General features: G+C 38.6%; 3 protein-coding genes across 3 annotated transcripts in view; 1 reads left to right on the top strand and 2 right to left on the bottom strand.

Moving 5' to 3' along the window:
- Positions 1-6,399, bottom strand: part of LOC117947689 (acid-sensing ion channel 1-like) — a 41,194-nt gene extending 34,795 nt beyond the window's left edge. The window contains exons 1-2 of the mRNA XM_034876853.1: positions 5,249-6,399; positions 305-500 (exon numbers count right to left, since the gene is read on the bottom strand). Coding sequence (XP_034732744.1) covers positions 305-500; positions 5,249-5,610 — 558 coding nt within the window. The 5' untranslated portion in view covers positions 5,611-6,399. The remainder of the gene's footprint in view (positions 1-304; positions 501-5,248) is intronic.
- Positions 6,400-10,732: 4,333 nt separating this feature from the next.
- spryd4 (SPRY domain containing 4) lies at positions 10,733-13,281 on the top strand. The gene is made up of 2 exons (XM_034876854.1): positions 10,733-10,928; positions 12,189-13,281. The coding sequence occupies exons 1-2, from the start codon at positions 10,796-10,798 to the stop codon at positions 12,728-12,730; spliced, it is 675 nt and encodes a 224-aa protein (XP_034732745.1). The 5' UTR covers positions 10,733-10,795; the 3' UTR covers positions 12,731-13,281.
- Positions 13,282-14,249: 968 nt separating this feature from the next.
- LOC117947688 (glutaminase kidney isoform, mitochondrial-like) overlaps positions 14,250-19,106 on the bottom strand; it is a 15,258-nt gene continuing 10,401 nt past the window's right edge. The window contains exons 8-18 of the mRNA XM_034876852.1: positions 17,561-17,593; positions 17,408-17,466; positions 17,241-17,307; positions 17,070-17,120; positions 16,223-16,399; positions 15,972-16,103; positions 15,778-15,870; positions 15,593-15,654; positions 14,811-14,887; positions 14,636-14,699; positions 14,250-14,500 (exon numbers count right to left, since the gene is read on the bottom strand). Coding sequence (XP_034732743.1) covers positions 14,347-14,500; positions 14,636-14,699; positions 14,811-14,887; positions 15,593-15,654; positions 15,778-15,870; positions 15,972-16,103; positions 16,223-16,399; positions 17,070-17,120; positions 17,241-17,307; positions 17,408-17,466; positions 17,561-17,593 — 969 coding nt within the window. The 3' untranslated portion in view covers positions 14,250-14,346. The remainder of the gene's footprint in view (positions 14,501-14,635; positions 14,700-14,810; positions 14,888-15,592; positions 15,655-15,777; positions 15,871-15,971; positions 16,104-16,222; positions 16,400-17,069; positions 17,121-17,240; positions 17,308-17,407; positions 17,467-17,560; positions 17,594-19,106) is intronic.

Here is a 19,106-nt window from a genome sequence, read left to right as displayed (position 1 = left end):
TGTGATTTTTAACACACGGGGTTACGTACGGAGGGTCTAGCGGGAATCAGTGCTATTGTTAGCGGGATAGGCTAACTAGCTTCATCTTTCCCCGTGTAATAACAGCACGACACGAGTCCTCCCACATGTTGAATTCAAATGTTAGTTTGAATTTAACAAGCTATTCCAAGATTTGGCAACACAGGCAATACTTATTAGCAAGATGAATTCATTGTTGGTTTTGGTCTTTAACTGGATTTTTTGACAATCACCAGACTTATCCTTTAGTCACGATCGAATAAAATCTTCTCGGCAAACAACTTACTACTTTGAAGTCCTCCGCTCTGCACTCGGTGCCGTGAAAGTTGCAGGCGAGCAGCATGTCGTTGATGTCGTGGCCGGTGCGGCCGTAGAATTCCAACATGTTGAAGGGTCGCGGCTTGAAATTATGGAAATCGGCTTTGACCTTCAGGCTCTCCAGGACGCTCTCCTCCACAAGATGTATGTCCCTGATCTCATACCTGAAAGAACAGACAGACAGAGAGCGAGGTCAAAGAAATATTTCCTACTTTTCAAGCGCAAATGTTATACCCTGTAGCTTTGTATGAATGGATGAATTAACTTGAACAGGATGACTTCACAGTGAAAAATCACTGCTGGATGATAAAGTGGACTTCATTTAAAAGGAATTTCAGCCATGGAAGATTTTTTTGCACACTTCATGAAGGTTTATGAGTCTTTATCTGTGAACTTTTGCTCCTCTCAGCCAAAGCTTAAAAATAATAAAGTTCAGAATGAATCACAAGAGACAGAAGACAGACAGTAAAAATGTACAAGATGGTTTTCTGTGCCATTTTCTGCCTCTGAACTGATGGCACTACCAGAGTTTAACGCGTTATTGTACATTACATAATAAAGTTCAGACGAGAGCTGTACGGGCCCATAAAGCTCGTCGTCCATTCACTGTTGATGCAGCAGCTTCGGGCTACAACTTCAACTCCAGTCTCACTTAACGGGATTCAAACTTGGAGAAACATGTTTGTTTTGGATTGTAATGGTCATGAGAACATTTTGTTAAAATTTCATATGAATTCTAAAACTTTAAAGCAAGTCTGACTAAAATATTAAAAGGTAAAAACAAAAGGGAATTTCTAAAAGTCTTTTTTGGGGAATCATGTTACTTTTGACTTTGAGTGAATGCACTCATTACAAAACTTTCTGCTCATTTTTTGTCACTTCTTTCAATACAAGAAATATATATTTCCATGAATTAAGGCATTTTTTACTTTGATCAAAATCCCACATAAAAAGACTAACTAAGATCTCGCAGTTTTAGTTGTTTTTTATGCTCTTTGTTTTTGTTGTTTATCATTGAAGATTTTTAGCGTGAGTCCAAGGGTGGCAATGTTGCTCCACCACAGAAGGGTGGCAATGTTGGTCCAGAAAGAAATATTTTGACAACTACGTGACAGATTGCCATGGGATTTGGTACAAACATTCATGGTCCCCCAGAAGAAGAATCCTAGAGACACCAGCAGGTCAGTGTTTTCACTTGTTCTGAGAAATAGCTCAACAGCTACATGATGGATTACCACGATATTTAGTACAGACATTTATGTTTCCAACACAATGTTTTCTTATAAGGACGCTTTGACTTTACCTTAAGTTACCTCTGCCACCATTATTGTATTGTTTGTCTTGAACTTTGGTACAGACACTTGTGTCCCCCTCAGGATGAGTTATCACTTGGTGTTTACCAAATTTTATTTCCTCTAGTGCAATAATTAAGTCAACATTTCTTTGTCCAGTACTTTAGTTCATGACCTACCTAAAAAACCATTATCATTCCCATCTGCCTCTGCTGTACTTTGTTTAAAACTGCAATAACTGGTTTTCTTTGGCCACTTAGGGGCAGTGGAAAAAAAGCTGAAAATATAACATTGACATATCATCAATTTTTACGTTAATATGGTGAATTTGTTAGCAAACAGATGCCTGTTTAAACATCCGGCAATTACAAAGCAACACTATCATAATCATATCATTTGGAGTCGTGTTTCTGTCCACCTGGCGAGTGTAAGTCCAACATTAAATCTCTTTCAGTTCTGTTTTTCCTCTCCAACTCCTAAGGGAAATATCTGGCTCTTTAGCAGCTAAACGCTCCACTACACTTCTGAAAATGAGCATAATATGAGCACTTTAATATATTGTGTTATAGGCTATATGATATTGTTGTATTGAGTTATATAGGTTGCCTTTTCTTGAACTTGCAGTAAAGGCTGTATAACAGTGAAGTGACACAATGTTATAAATTGATTAGATTGTTTTTTGAAACAAACCATGAATGCCTCCTGATGTTTCATCATGAGACTTATTAATAATGATACAATCTCAATGGTTTTCTTGCATGATAACAGCTAAGCCCCAGATATCATCACATTATTGATGGCTTAGTTGTCAGTTACACTTCTGTGTAATTTCATTTTGTCCATATTATTAGCTATAGTCCTCTCTCTCTCTCTCTCTCTCTACTTTAAGAATAAGAAGCCTGCAAGTAACTGAGAGTGGACCCAGACAACCCAAATCCCACCCAGCATTTTCAGTGGCACTGGGAACTTTCCTTTTCTTTAATGGAGCTCAAAAAGATCTGACCACGCTGCCTCATATCAAAAGAGAGCAGAATAGCTGTAAATGCACCCAACCTCTACCCTCGCTGTGCTCTCCCACTGTGCTATTATTAAAAATGTCACCATTTTATTGGCCTCACCAAAGAGCAGATTTTTCAGAACACTGCCTCAAATGAAATTTTCTCATATGAATGGAGCCACTCTTGTATGAATATGGCCTTTTATTCATCTTTTTGTGTAACTATTATTGCAATGTGTTTTTAAGCATTAGATGAATAAGAATTAGATGCACTTTTCATTTAAGCAAGAGCTGGTGATATATGATGTATAATTACAGTGTCACTATAAATTGGTTATAAAACTTGGAAGTAGGTACAGCAACCCTTTACGTTTTTCATTTTTCATTGAGGGCAAAGGGACGTTTGACACTCCAACTGAAATCGATCAAACATGAAATCAATAATGACTAGCCTCAATCAGGTCAAGTAAATTAATTTAAAGATTATTTTGTGGCATTAAGATTAGCCTAAGCCTCATTATGGGAGAGGCTGGGAGTGTTTTTGTTTAACTGAAAGAGAACTTAATTAGGCAGAGGACCTCGCCCCCCATTGTTTGTGTAGAGGACAAACAAGCCAAGAAGACACTTATAAGATAAAATCCCATAAGAATAAGCTGACTGGATCAGCGAAGGCTTACACTTTAGGATGTGTGCAGCTTAAATATCATGCCACAAGACATTTCCCAGACCAGTGACTCCAAACATGGGAAGTGGGCGTAGAACAGTCTTAAATGGATTTCATGCCACAAGCACTTTCTTTTCTGGCCGGGGGTATAACAGCTAAGTGTGCCGCTGCATCGCTTCTCTACCTTGTCAAGGGAGGCAGGATAATGAGCACTAAACCTGCTGTAAGAGCTGAGATGTGTACATGGAGAAGGAGGCTCAGCCCCATTTATACTTTGGTCTCCCAATTGGAAGTGTTTTCTTTGTGAACCAGTGCCTGGAAATGTGATATTAGTATATCTATTAAGTATAAAAAGAAATCCAGATGGCAAGTGTTGATCATCAGTCACACCAGCCTCACAGAAAAAAAGAGATAATTTTAGCATTCAGTCTGGGATCTTCATTAAAGATTTAGGATAGAAGTTGGCTGTATATCCTCATAAAAGCACAGCCATCAGAGGCATTCAGCACTGTATGCTGCTGACTCCTGTCCTTGATCTCTTTAACTGACAGCCTGTCAGAGGTTCACATCATCTGAACCCAGTTTCTGATCCCTCAAACGTCAGACACAGGCCACAGAATTGGCGAATGACACCATTGCTGATTTGTTTCATTATCGCTGTCTCTGTTGCTAATTGGAACAATGTTACAACAGTAGGGGGAGAGCAACATGTTTATCAAAGAACTTTAAAAGCCAGGATTAGGCACAGCCCTTCCATGAGATCGTTCCTCTTTCATGTCTGCCTCTTGGCCCTATGCATGATCTTAATCAACTTAAACTATCCAAAGAAGTCAAGTTTTTAACAGTTCAGAAACAAAGTGGATTTAATGTGCAAGGCGTGGAGTTTTCTACAGCTCTGTTGAGGTTACAGAAACATGAGGGTTTAAAATAAATACTGTAACTGACAAAAATACCCAGAGCATCTGCCATTTCACTTGTAATCAAAGGAAGCAGTATCCAGAGCCCTCAATGCACCAACCAGACGGCTGCCGTTCTCCGATTGTAATACCTTAGTTAATTCAAACCTGACAAGCCAGCTCTCCAAGCACCGAATGACTCAACAAGGTAGAAACTATTGGAGCCTTTTAGATGAGTGAGACACAATTGCCAGTTGATGAAGTATTCAGATCAAAAGGAGAACCTTTCCATGGAGCCCCCTCACTCTGACATCTCTCCATTTAGTGTAGGTACTGAGCATGTGTGTGTAATTCAAGCCTGTGTGTAATGTGTGTAATAACAACAGAGTGTAAATTGTAATTTCCCCTTGTGAAATTGATAAAGTATACATTACACTTTATTATTATTCACTTAAGTAAAATAAAACAATGTAAAAATAATCCATTTCAGGCAAAAGCCCTGCATTGAAAACGTTATAAGCTAAATGTACTTTGATTATCAAAATGCAGAAAATTGGCCCTTGTGAGTGTTTCTGACAGCCTTTTACAGTTGTGGCAGCCTATCTGGTTGACGTGGATCTAATTTAAACATTTTTATGTTTTTGGTAGTTCAATACGTAACAGTTCTTTACAAGAACATTAATATTTTTGGGTCTACATATGAATATGCAAATTATCTAGTAACAAGAGCTGCTTAGGAGATAGTGGAGTAAAAAGTAAACAATATTTCCGTCTGATTTGCAGACGCTAAAGTGGAATAAAATTGATACACTCAAGTACAGTACATGTACCTCAAGTTTGTACTTAAGTAAAGTGCTTGAGTAAATGTATGTAGTTCCATCACTCGTATTTGCAACGTAAAACTACTACTATAGTAGTATTTATAATGAGGATATGGCATACTGTACTACAGTACTTGATATTAAGAGAACATAAATTCCAGATTCAAAAGAATAAGCAGCAGGATGCAGTAGAAACAGCTTTCAACATGGATTCCTGTTGTTTCACTGGTTCTGGTGGTTACCTATGGTTGAGCAGGGCCAGCAGCTCCCCTGCGTGGTACAGGTCATTGCGCGTCACCTGGCTGAAGCGGAACGCGTTCAGGTTGCAGAAGGTGACCGCCGGAAACGTCATGATCGGGGTCGTGACCTCATCCAGTTTGGTGACGTGCTGGTACTCGAGGTAGAAGTTGATCCGGTCCACGCACACGTACAGCAAGAAGGCCAGAGACCCCAAGAAAAACACGACCCACAGGCTGCGTTTGATGCAGAACCGCTCGTATGTGAAAATGTGAGAGATCCCGTGCAGAGTCGAGCTGTGCGCAAAAACTTCTATGGGTGGAGGTTGATTTGTGTCCATTTCTTCGGTATCTACTTTGAGATCCATTACCACTGTGCAACAAGCTCGATCAGAATGCCAGAGTCAGAAAAAACAGCTTCAAAACACTGTTAGGAGAAACTGAGCCGAAATTCATTCACCTGTGGCATAAACTGTCGTTATCCAGCCGAACAGGTGCGAACGTGTAGATAACCACTCTTGGACTTGGCGCGGTTTGGTCGCCATCCCTCACGCAGATAGATGGAGACACATTTGGAGCATCTGCCGCTCTTTAAAAAAAGTCAGACTAGCAGGAATTGCGAGCAGCAGTGATGCATTTCACAAAAGCAGGCATGCAAAAGCATGGCCATTGAAACCCATGCATTACCAAGATGTCAAGACGAAGGTCCATCCCCACTGCGCTACTGTGGTGTTCAGCAGGTTTCTCGCTGGGTTGCAGTGAAGCAAAGAAAAGGCATTGGCAAAGTGTTTCATCAGCCTGCGAATTCACTGGCCGAGTCCAGTGAAGCACGCGTCATTCCTGCACGAGACCGAAGAGAGAGAGAGAGAAATCCTTCTGACACTTCAGCTCATTTATTAAGAGTTCCTCTGGAGCGGCGCTTTACTCGCGTCCTTTTAAATCGGCAGATTTCCAGGTCAAGTCGAGAGATCTCTTTCCACTCCGATGTGTTTGGGAGTCAGACGGTTGGCTATTTGTGGTGAGTCGTGAGCTTTTTCCGCCGCTCGTGTTTGTGTGTGCGTGGCAGCAGCGGCCGTGGACGGGAGAGGACAGCAGGGTGGCCTGACGCCTGCTGTTCACCGGTGACTTACTGTAGTTGGTAGTTTCTACTGAACAAAACCGCAGTCCGCGTAAAAACAGAGAGAGTGAGGGGGAGAGCGAGAGAGAGAGAGAGAGAGAGAGAGAGAGCGAGAGAGAGAGAGAGAGAGAGAGAGAGAGTCTCCTTAGCATGTGATGGACATTGGGCTACTACCATTTTCTAGTGTAGATACTGTTTGTAAAGCATCCTTCTGCAATATGTTTACATACTGTAAGGGGGAGAAAGATTGATGGAGAAACAATCCAAATTAAAACCAAAGAAAAGGAAAAGAACACCAATTCAATTTAATTTACAAACCCCAAATGTGTAAAACGTAACTAAAAAAGAATAAAATAATTTGTAAATCATTTTCAACCTATACTCAATGAATACAAGACAAGATACTTAAAGTTCAAACTGATAAACCATTTTTTTGTTGCAAATATTCACTCATTTTTAATTTAATGCCTGCAACGTGTTCCAAAAAAGCTGGGACAGGGACAACAAAAGATTTGGAAAGTTGAGGAATGCTCAAAAACCACCTGCTTGGAACATTCCACAGGTGAACAGGTTAACTGGAAACAGGTGAGTGACATGATTGGATATAAAAAGGAGCATCCCCCAAAGGCTCAGTCGTTCACAACAACTGTGTTAGCAATTAGTAAAACAGTTTATAAACAACGTATTTCATCATCAACAGTCCATAACATCTTCAAAAGATCCAGAGAATCTGCACCTAAGCAGGAAAGTCAAAAACCAACATTGAATGCCCGTGACCTTCGATCCCTCAGACAGCACTCCATGAAAACCAACATCTTTATGTAAAGGACATTATCACGTGGGCTCAGGAACACCTCAGGAAAACCTTTGTCAGTCATCACAGTTTCTCACCTACCACTACAACTACAAGTGCAAGTTAAAACTCGACCATGTCTTTATCCCTTGTGTTGTCTTCCCGTTAACCATGAACTTGCCCTTCCAGGTCCAAATTGAAATTTGTTTTATGCTTTTCCAATTTTTTGGTCCTTTTTCTGATGTCACTTTTTCTGATGTCACTTTTTCTGATGTCACTTTTCCAACTTTTGGCGCTTTTTAAAAAACCCGAGCTGGTTAAATAATAGGTTTCACACTTATTCCTGGAATTCATGGTCAACAAACCTCATTTGAATTAAATTATAAACAAGCTGTTAGTTAAAAAGGCAGCAATTATTCAATTATTTTAGCTAAAAGTTAAGATAAGAGGATGTTGAGGGGATCCCAGATGGGTATATGTCAAAGTTTAGTCCGGATACTCTTTTGAAACCATCAAAAAAAAAAAAAGAATTAAAATGTGATAAGATTAAATAAAACACCCCAAAAATTCAATGAAAGTAAACATAAACTTTACCTGAAGAATGTTGTAGGGAATCATCCATGTTATTTTTGGGCAGTTTGGTTGAAATAAATAAATTTTTCTGATGTAAAACACTTTGAAGCGGGTAAATTAAATTACATAAGGGTTAATTATCGGAGCGTGTCACAGCCTGATGGAAAAACAACACATCAAACTGTACTGAGCTCCTTAGTGTAATATACACTATGACTACCACTCATAATTATTTTCATTGATTAATGTTATATATATTTAGAATTCATCAATTAGTTTTGTCTATAAAATGTATAAATAAAATCTATAAAATGTGAACCAGAACATTACTATAAAAGCATAGCACTAAGAGCCCACGTTAACATTTAAAGCTTGTTTTATGCGACCAACAGTCCAAAACTTAAAGATAAACCTTTATTATTATAGACTAAAAAGACAGAAAGTATTCCCGTTTGAGAAGTTGAAGCAGAGAATCTTTGGCTTTGCTTATATTTCTTTTACAATTATCAATCATCATCAATAAATGATCTATTGAATTCTTTCCCCTTTCCTTATAGTATAAAATGGTATTGTTGTAGTGTAGGGATGTATGTTTTTCATGACTCGTCATGTTTCTTACATTCGAAATAAATTAAATTCAGATTTGACTCTGAGAAAGAGATTTGAATGGGAAGGCTCTGCGCAACCCAACATGTGTGAGTGTGTGTGAGGTGTGTGTGTCGGAAGCGAGAGCTCCTCTCCAAAACAAAGTCATCATCAGGGACCACAAAGGAAAAATAATGCTATGTGCCATATTTAGATTGGACCATGAATAAACAATGACATTTATTCCCCAGCTGGATACTGGTGTGAAAAATGGATCTAGCTGCGCAACTAGGCTGAATCAAGCTGTTAATATATCAAAATATGTATTAAATGTCATAAAAGATGCATCAGCCATCTTAAATGCAACAGCAGGAAAAATAAAAATTCTTATCTGTGACATTTAAAGTACTACTACATTTGCCACATTGCCCAGGAGCAGTTGCTATCTCAAATCCAGCATAAACAGCTATAACTCATGCAGAGATACAGTATGTATTATATAATAATATATAAACTTGATATGTTTATGAAGTGTCAGCAAAGTTTTTACAAAGGTGTATGCTTGTAGACATAAACATTTACTCAAGTTCTGTATTTTTACTTAAGTAATGATCTGAATTTATCCTCCGCGACTGCTGTAGAGTAAGAGAGTTGTAATAATATAGCAAAGACCATATGGTGCTGTTTTTTATTGAATCCAAATATGAGTTTGAAGTTTAAGTATAAATATACTATGACAGCTGTCTTAACCCACAGTTCCCTCATTTAAAGATGGCAATTAGTATGGATCCCCATTGCTTTTTGTTTACAGCCAAATGCCAAACATTAAATCTATGTGATATTGAGTTTTTATAATGAAATCAAGGAGGTCAGTATACTTCTGGGAATGTGGGGGATTTTAGCAACCTGGAAGGAGTTTACACTCTAGAGTACATTAATCCGCCTATTGGAGCATTATCTGCAGGTACTTATTTTATTACAGCTATTCTGTGGTTGTTGATTTGAGATTTAGTCAAATTTTGTTCAATATGATGAGATTATTGCTAACCTAACTAGCTACTATACACTAGCCTAGCTGTCTGTAAACAACATTTTAGGTAGCTGTTGAATAACTGTCGGGATAACTGTTGCGTATTTTACTCTTTTTACTTTTACACTTGTGTATTTTTCTTTTACTGCTGTTTCGCTCGCTGCATAGGTGTGCACCTACACCAACATAGAGCACAAGATACTATCAAAAGGGAAAATAATAACAACGTTAATTGTCAGACAGCTATTTTAGTTAGTTGAGTTTAGAAGAAGTTGTTATTTCCAGAGGACTGACCAATGTCGCCCCTTAACATCCAATTTTCCCTTTTTTAATTTCCATTAAGTAGCTGTAAGGTTGTTCTTCTTTTTCCACACTGCCTGTATCATACTATAGTATCATACTGTTTATTCTGTTTCAGCTTGTCCAAGCTCTTTACTGAAGACATGCAGTTTAGTGCTGCTAATACCTGCTAAGACAAAACAGACAAGAAAGACATCGTGGGGACTTTTCACTCATTTATGATGATTAATACACCAAACGATTATCAAGAATAAATCATCAGATTAATAACTGTTTGTTGCAATCCTAATGTTAACACTAAATAAACATTTAAACCCAAAACTCTATGGGTTTTTGAAGGCTGTACCATATCAACAACTTCTAAATGTCTTGTGGATACTATTAAACACATTTTCCCAAAATTCAGACATAGTTGGCTGTGGATCAGTGGAATTTAACCCTTGTGTTGTCCTCGGGTCAAATTGACCCATTCCAGAGTGTTTTATATCAAAAAAATGGATTTCTTTCAATTGAATTGCCCAAAAATAACATGGATGATTCCATTCAACATTACTTTCATGGGATTTTTGGGGTGTTTTATTTAGTCTTTTAGCATTTTAATTACTTTGTTTAATGGTTTCAAAACAGTATCCGGACTAAACTTTGACATTTACCCCTCTGTGATCCACTCAACATCCTCTGATCTTAATAGTAGTCAAAATAATTCATAATTTCTGCCTTTTTAACTAAAACCGTATGCATAATTTGATATAAATGAGGTTTGTTGACCATGAATTCCAAGAATAAGAATAATAAAACCTATTATTAAACCAGCTCAGGTTTTTTTTAAAGTGCCAAGAGCGTGGAAAAAGTGACAAATAAATCAGAAAAAGCAACAAAACCATCAGAAAAGCCCCAAAAAATATTGATTTTCAATTTTGACCTGGAAGCACAAGTTCATGGTTAACGGGAAGACAACACAGGGGTTGAGAGGTATACTTACTGAGAAGTGACACAGTTGCAAATGTTGAGACGGTCCAGTTTTGACGGGGCTGTCTGCTGTCCTTGGTGCTGATGGAGGATTCTCCCCGGGCCTGCAGGGGCAGCACAGCGCGCTGCTGCTACATTTTGACAACAAGAAAGAAGCAAAACATGTGAACAGCGGCAGTGAAAAACATGGCGATGGTCGCTAAAGTAGCCCGTCTATGTCGCCTGGCAGGACGGACAGTCACCTCCCGGTCAGTCACACACAGGCAGCCTGTCAGTCTGCCTGAGAGGATATGCTACATATCCACCTCGAGAGGAAACTGTGAGTAAATGGTTTGTAAAAGTTAAGCAAGAGTTGTTAGCTTCTGGGCTACAGCTCAGAGGTCAGTGTCCCAACAGGCACAGTTACTGACAGCTCAATTAATGATGTTTGTCACTGTTAATGATAGTGATTTTTCCGTTATGACCTAACTTAATCGGATCACGACAACAAGCTCGGTAATGGGCTGTATCCATACATAGTAACAAAACCGTTAACACAGCTCTCTGGCAAAACAAATGAGCCAACAAAAGTTCAGCAAGTGTTGTGGGCTTTTTTTTTAAACGGACAGCTGGGGTTGTAGTCTGAAATGTGAATTGTGTCTTCACTAAAATATAGAGTAGACCCAACAGTGGCTTTTTTTGTGATTAAAAATGGTGGGGTGTTGGACCGAGTTTTGCATGCCAAGGAACTACGATTTTGAATGCGAAATAACCTAGCGGTAACTGTTTCAAATCAATCTATTATTCTTCAGGTTCACCAATGGTGATAAATAATACGTAGTCTATACTTTTAGGAAGGTTAGAATCATCAATGTTTTAGCTAGCTAGTAAAGTTAGCCTAGCAAGTGGCTACCATAGATAGCTCAATTGCTGCCCGCGAGGCGGATGTAATTTTCGGCAGAGATGCAACTCGTCGCAACAACTATAACGTTATCTTTGCACAGATGCAAAACCAGAAAATTACACAATTAATGCGCGATTTAACACTTCCCATACAGTTAACCCCCATGTGATAATCCGAGCACATACCTGTTCCCCTAAATTTGCTCTTATACCCCACTACTGCTCAATTCCCTGTTGGTCTTGACCATGGATGTATAAAACCTGTGCTAACTTCGGATCGGTTTTAATAAGTTAGTGTCAGATCCATCTATGACTTGTCATACCAAGAAAAGGTCAGGTGTGATAATAAGTGCTAATAACCATAATGGTGTCTCTTTTCCATCAGTACAATGCAGCAATTAATTTAAAATTCAAAATGTCAAACCAGGTTTATTAAACTCAGTTTGGGAGCCAGCGATTTACTTGATTTTAAAAGAGACCTGATCTGCTCATGAATAATATCCAAATAATGGAACGACTTGATATCTAAAAAATAAATCCATGAATAACACTATGGAAAACTTTTTATAGATGCAAGTAAGCACAAGCATAGACAGATCTGGGTACTAACACAATAAGGTTTTCTGTGTCAAATATCATTACCAAAAGTCATCATGAAAAACATTTTTTCTTCTTACACTCTTATTGTTCTCTGTAGATCTTCAGTTCAGGCTCGATGAGCAGACAGCTCACAGCAGTCTGGACCTCTTCAAGAAAGACACTGCCGTCATCTACCGCATGTTGGGTCTGGACCTCAGCTATGTGCCAGACAACCCAGAACGTTTCCGACACTGGGCCGTTGTGTTTGGCGATGAGAAGATCAGCAGTGGAAGACACTACTGGGAGGTGACTGTCAAAAAGTCTCAAGAGTTTCGTTTAGGTGTGGCCGAGGCCATGATGTCCAGAGAGGATTGTGTGGGAACCAACAGCTCCTCCTGGGTGTTTGGCTATGCTCAGCGCAAGTGGTTTGCTATGACCAGCAATAAGATAGTTCCTGTGCCGCTGGTGGGCAAGCCAGACCGCATAGGCATCCTGCTTGACTACCAAGCGGGTCTTCTGGGGCTGGTGGACATCAAAAAACCCACAATCATTCACACCATCAAGGTCCAGTTCCAGACTCCCCTCTGCCCCGCGTTTGGACTTTGGGACGGGGAGCTGCTTACACACTCTGGTCTAGAGGAGCCTGAGGGCCTGAAGTGAACCAGGATTGAGCTGTGATGATTGTGATGGTCGTGGGCTTGTATTTGATACCATGACAGCATTTATCACAACAGGAAATAAAGCAATATCTAAGTAATCATTTACAGCTTAATTACAGATTATGGTTAATTTTCCGTGGTCCAGATGGTCATTGTTATGAAATCTTATCAATGCAAGTTTATGCTTTGTGTGTTATCTCAGGCAATCTTAGCACAGAAGCTGTTATTGTGTGTACCTCATGTATTACCTCTCAGACTAACTGATGTGAAAAGGATGTAGGATTGTTTTTGAGAGCAACATTAACTGCCAAATTTTTTTTTATGCCGTGTTCCTAAAATACCCACACAGTTACAAAGCTGAAATCCACAACAATAACGTTTTTAGTCCCATGTTCATACTGTATATTGTTTAATAAAAATAACATTTACATTACATATAGCAAGCTTATACACATTTACAGTGACAGACTAAAGCTTAAGTCATCTGGAGGAGGACTCATTTCACTGCCTTTTACTGAGTTAAATGAAATAAAGCAATGTGAATAAAGTGCATTCATTTGAGATCATTAAACTGTATAATATTGCATTTTTTTATCACTATATAGTTCACTACATACACATACTGCATACACATGTTAACAAGCAAAAGCTTTAATTTCCTCATGTCAAATTTTAAACATCGTTGTGTCTAGCATGCAACACTCATTTATGTAATTTATGTAAGAGTAACCCAAATGTGCACTGCTATCAGCATCTGAAATATGCAGACGTAATAACAAGTGACCAATAAAAAAAGAGCTATAAAGAAAACAAACATATCAACGCAAGATATCAGCAGTGAATAAACTGGCCTATGAGCCTCCATGAACCACAATGAAACAGTCCTTCCAGTGAGACAGGCACAAATACAACAGTATCACCTATTTAATTAATATAGCAGCTTAAGGAATATATATTACAAAGGACCATAAAATTGCCTGATTAAATGACATCAATGAAGCAATATATATTTCAATATTTAAACAATAAATAGGCGCACTATATCAAATATTTACATCATAGTGGCATTTTCTATCAGAAGCTTAGCACAAAAACAGTTAGTTAAAATTGCAACACAAGCCAATTTTATTTAACCTTTATTTATCCAGGTAAGTCAGTTGAGAACAAATTCTCATTTGCAATGACGACCTGTCACATTCACACAGTTACACATTCATCCCTGGAAGCAGCCCAGTACAACCACAGTCTGATCTGCTGGCCACTGAGCAGCTCCACTAGAGTGGTTGGGGACCTCAGTGGTGGTAATGAGGGCGGGACAAGCGCTGCTTCACTTTCTCCACCCAGATTTCATCATGTCGGTCAAGGAATTGAACCGGCGACATCCCGGTCAAGCTTGCTTCTTTAACCTTTAGGCCACTACTTGCCCAAACGCATAGGCTAAATAGAGGTATTTCCTCCGTAAATTGGTGCATTAAATTGTATCCGAATACAGGAAATGAAGTCATTGATGCTCGAGATTCTGGCCAATATATACACAGTACAACATACCAACTACAATACATTTGACTACATCACTGGGAATCGGGAAACAAAAAAAGGTATTGGACCGTCTCTAGTTTAGACAATGCTTTTTAACGTACTGTATGTCTCCAGTGTGGTCTTCTGCTCCTCTGTGTTGTATGGTGCGTTGCGGTCTGTGTATTCTTGCAAGGCTGAAACAATAACATCATGGCCAAACTGCATGGCGTCATCTAGAGGTGTGTTTCCCCATCTAATAGCAACCACAATGTAATATGGAGATGGATGGATTGTTATGGTTAGTAATATGGAGATGGACATATTTATCTACCATTCTACCATTTTTAAGCTAATATCAGATGAAAAAGTTTATATTACAAATTCCTACCTGTCTTTCATGTGGGGATTCACTTTACATACTTCAGTTAGGAAGATAACAGCTTCTAAATGACCTGAAAGACAACAGTGCATGAGCAACCCCCAAGGCCATATTTCATTAATAATTGCTTGAATATCAAAACTGAGATTAATGAAGAATGAATGAACTAATAATGAAGTGTCACCTTCTGAAGCAGCAATGTGAAGCGCAGTGCGAGAGTCGTAGTCCCTCTGCTCCATGTTCACTGCTGAAAGGGCAAACCTGCAGGGATAACAAAAGAAAGAACAGAAGTGAGGGAGCACACATGGAAAGGACATCTTTTAATGAGCAGAGAATTAACTCTTAAAAGAATAGTGACTCTGCCTAGTTGTTTTCTTGCCAATAGTTCCCACTCTCAGGTCTGTATGGTAACTATGAAGTTACAGCTGAGAGATGGTTAGCTTAGCATAAAGACTGGAAGTAAATGGAAACAGCTAGCCTTGCTCTGTCCGAAGATAACAAAATCTGTCTACCAACACCTCTAAGCTCAATTTTTAAAATGTTATATCTTTTTAGTTTAATTAAATTTAAAAAAGCCAGGTTGTCAGAGGACAAAAGCAATCTGCGAGCACTGCTGTGGCCCAGATTGCAAATAGTGACGGTGTTACATTTCATAAACATTTTTGTAAGGACATTTAATAAAACACAACCTTTCTCTTAATTTCTTTTAAATTTAATTTTTACAAATGAAACAAACAAAATATAATAAATATATATTTTTTGAGCTAACCTGCTTCTAGCTACAGCTTCACATTATATAGATATGAAAGCGATATTGATCTTCTAAAACTAACTCTCTGCAAGAAAGTGAATATGTTTGTCAATGTCAAAGTGTTCCTTTAAGATCGCATCATCCAACTGTGGCATATTCATCTAGCGTTGTAGCTTAGTGACAAAAAATGAAAATATGATTCGGTCTTTGCTTACCTCCTGAGAGCAGCGAGGTCACCACTGTAGGCTGCAAACATCAGGTTTACCACTGACTTGTTCTAATGGATCAAAAGGCTAACATTACTGCACAATAGTGGATTTTTTCTTAAACAAGAAATAAATATCTATGTTTCTTACTAGCCTGAACGAAAATTGCAGCATGTACATCTGTCACAACTTACTGAATCTTCATCTGATCTATTCCTGGGATCGTGTTTCTTAGTGAAGTGCCTCAGGTTGTCATAATTGTGGAAGTTGAAATGAGACACCAGCTCCTAATGATTTAAAAGTTCATTAAGATGGAATATTTGAAGCATGCAGACACAGAAAAATCTGCTTCAGAAAAATCAATAAAACTGTGACAGCAACTGCATACCTGGCAGAAGTGAATGCCACGAACACTGTTTCCGAGCCGATCTAAAGGTGGAGACCAACACATGATACCCATGACGTTGGGGACAACCAGCAGAACAGCACCCGAAACGCCAGATTTAGCAGGCAAGCCCACCTGAACAAGTAGAGAAAACAGAAAAGTCTCAACCGGTATTCAAAATTTCATGAGTGCTCAGAGCAAAAAACACTAGCAAACACTTTTTCAAACAGATCCTTGAGTATCTGGCGACTCACATGGAAGGCAAACTGTCCGGAGAAGTCGTACATGCCACAGGAATGCATGAGGCTCAGGGTGTTGCGAACAGCTTCAGCACTCAGCACACGCTCCCCTGTGATTGGACAAATACCCCCGTTGGCCAGTGTGGCAGCTATGACACTTCCTGACTCACAGTTCACCTCAATGGAGCACAACTGAAAAAAACAGACACCAAAAATCACACTACAGCCAGCAGCCTGGTTAACGTAGTAAAGCATAAAGACTGGAAATAGTAGAAAACAGTTAGCCTGGCAAATTACCATTATCTGTAAGAAAACCAATCTGTAAATAAATAAATAAATGAATGAATAAATTAATTAATTAGTTAAAAAAAAAAAAAGACAAAAAAAAGTGAAAAGAAGTTTCACAGAAACCAGAGGACATTTTTTGCCTAACTAAAATAACCGTGTCCCAGCCATAGCTTCCTATTCAGACATTCAGACATGAGAGTGATATAAATCTAAAGAAATCTATACTTACTACAATACAGAAAGGAATTGACCGAAACACAGTAATGGAATTGTAATGTAATGGTATTGTTGTATATTGTTGTAAGTTATTGTTGTAATTATTGTTGTTGCATATCTATTTGTTTTGTAATAATATGATATTCTGAAGTAGGGGCAGGACCTAATAAGCCAAGTATGCTTCCCCCCGCTCCTTCTCAAACTTACCTTTTTTATTTTATTTATTTTTTTGGCTTTGGTAAATTCTGATTGTTTGTGTTTTAATTTTGTGGTTCTATATATAATAGACTTATTTCCCAAAATGTAGAACTTTTCCTTGAATGGTTCATCCAACAATGTTAAAGAGAAAGATTCATACCTGAAAGTAGAAGTCAAGGGCTGCTGTCATATCTGCATTCTCAGGAAAGCACTGCATGGGTTAAAACCAGAGTCAGCTCATAGTCAGAACATTTAATTGTTCTGAAAACCTGAGCATTGAACAAGTGCTTAAGGTGATTGTAATTAAACATAAAATACTGCCAAAACTTACCTTTTTCTCTTTGAGGTAATAACCAATTGCATAATTCCTATCACCAGTCTCCCTTTCAGACTGAAAACTGCAAGAAGGTAACAAGTATTCAGAAAGTTACATTTCATGTGACACAGGACTTTAGGAATGCTAAAATAATGTTGCACTTCTTTAAGCACATTACTTACGTTGCATTGCTAAAGCCCACATACTCTGTTCCAGCCAAGCTTTTCAAGAACTCCATCACCTGCAATGACATTATATTTACACTTGGTACAGTAAGAAAATCAAATAAATACATGGAATCAAGAAAAGTTTGAAAATGAAAAGCATTTACTCACATGGTCAAACCTCTCTGCCTTATTTGAATGAGGCTGTCAACAGAGGCGGGAAAAAATTACATTCTGATGCCAGTTTTATGTACGCCAACAGTCAGTGAGTCCCTATAGATGGCAGTGTTTGAGTTCTTTGACGTCAAAGCAGTTTTTAGTCCAGTCTTTGGTGGGCGTAGAGCTATGACCTGTACATGATGTCTTTGTGTCCCTCAGTTAGTGTCGCAATATGCACACTGTGGCCTGGGCTTTTTATGTCTGTGCTTGAATTTCACGGACCAGGGAGGGATATTACAGAGTTGTAAAGTTACTAACTACGGACCGTAGCCCCGTTCATATTTTATGGTGAGGTTAAGGATATAAAATACTTCTATGAGTTACAGAAATAGCCTCACGCTTAACCTCATGGTTAATAATTTACTTTGCTGTATTTCTTTCATTTCTCTGAACAAAAAATATACATTTGTGACATTTAAACTTTTGCAGGTATAGCTGTTCCCACTAGGGTATGAATATTACCATGTGTGTAAGAAATCAAGCTTTTAAGTGTATAACCTCCTCAGTATTTATACAAATTATATGCAAATATTGTTCCCTCCACAAACTAACACACACAAGCGAGGGTGGCTTGCACAACTTTTTTCTGAGGGCTGTAATTGGCCAGAAGCACACAGACGCCCCTGCAGTCAGACCCACACACACAGACACTCCCTCGCTGCTGAACCTGACCCACATATGATAAAAAGTCCAGAGTATCTCTTCAGTCAGCTGAGAAACGTAACAAAAAACAGTACAGAGGAAAAAAATAGACAACCACATATGGCTAAACTCCACCACTACATGTCTTACAAAAAGTTCCAACCTGGTCAGTCAGATGGTGATGAACATAGTTCAGCTGCTACGGCCACCATATGACCAGCCAATAAACTGATGAGTGATTAGACAACATCACCAATAGTTTCAGATTTAAGAAACATAGCATTCTGTGGCTTCTCACTGCGCTTGAACTCAACGATGCAATCATTTAGGCCTTCAAAAACCATAATGAATATGTAATTTTCCAAAACCAGAAAGCTTAAAATTTCATAGGACGAAAGCAATCTGCAAGCACTGCTGTGGCACAGATTGCAAATAGTGGGGGTGTTACATTTCATGAAGTGTTTTGTTAGGACATTTCAAATACATTTGTGACTGCTCCAGGGCTATCACTTGCCCATGCATTAATCAGTATAAACAGTATTTGTTTTGATTAGTGAAATGTGTCAAAATTAACACAAGAAGGAAGTGATTTCAGGTTGCACACCGCAGCTTTCACTTAACAAAATTGGTGCAACAGGTTCCTGAACTATTCTTTGCACAACTTCCTGTTTCTTCTCAGGATGTAGTTAACAGAAATGTTAAAAAAAATATATAAAGTCTTGCAGTTGTATGCCTCCATAAACCAGTCAAGTTGCAGTTTATGTCTGTGGAGACTCATACATAATATACAGTGGGTACGGAAAGTATTCAGACCCCTTTAAATTTTTCACTCTTTGTTTCATTGCAGCCTTTTTCC

Source organism: Etheostoma cragini, chromosome 7, assembly GCF_013103735.1.
Source record: "Etheostoma cragini isolate CJK2018 chromosome 7, CSU_Ecrag_1.0, whole genome shotgun sequence".
In the NCBI taxonomy this organism is placed as follows: domain Eukaryota; kingdom Metazoa; phylum Chordata; class Actinopteri; order Perciformes; family Percidae; genus Etheostoma; species Etheostoma cragini.
This window is presented reverse-complemented; position numbering and strand designations above follow the sequence as displayed.

Excerpts from the sequence above, each read along its gene's own strand:
- spryd4 (XM_034876854.1), top strand. The coding sequence starts at position 10,796 with ATGGCGATGGTCGCTAAAGTAGCCCGTCTATGTCGCCTGGCAGGACGG. Across the intron at positions 10,929-12,188 it reads ATCCACCTCGAGAGGAAACT|ATCTTCAGTTCAGGCTCGAT; the intron begins GTGAGTAAATGG and ends TGTTCTCTGTAG.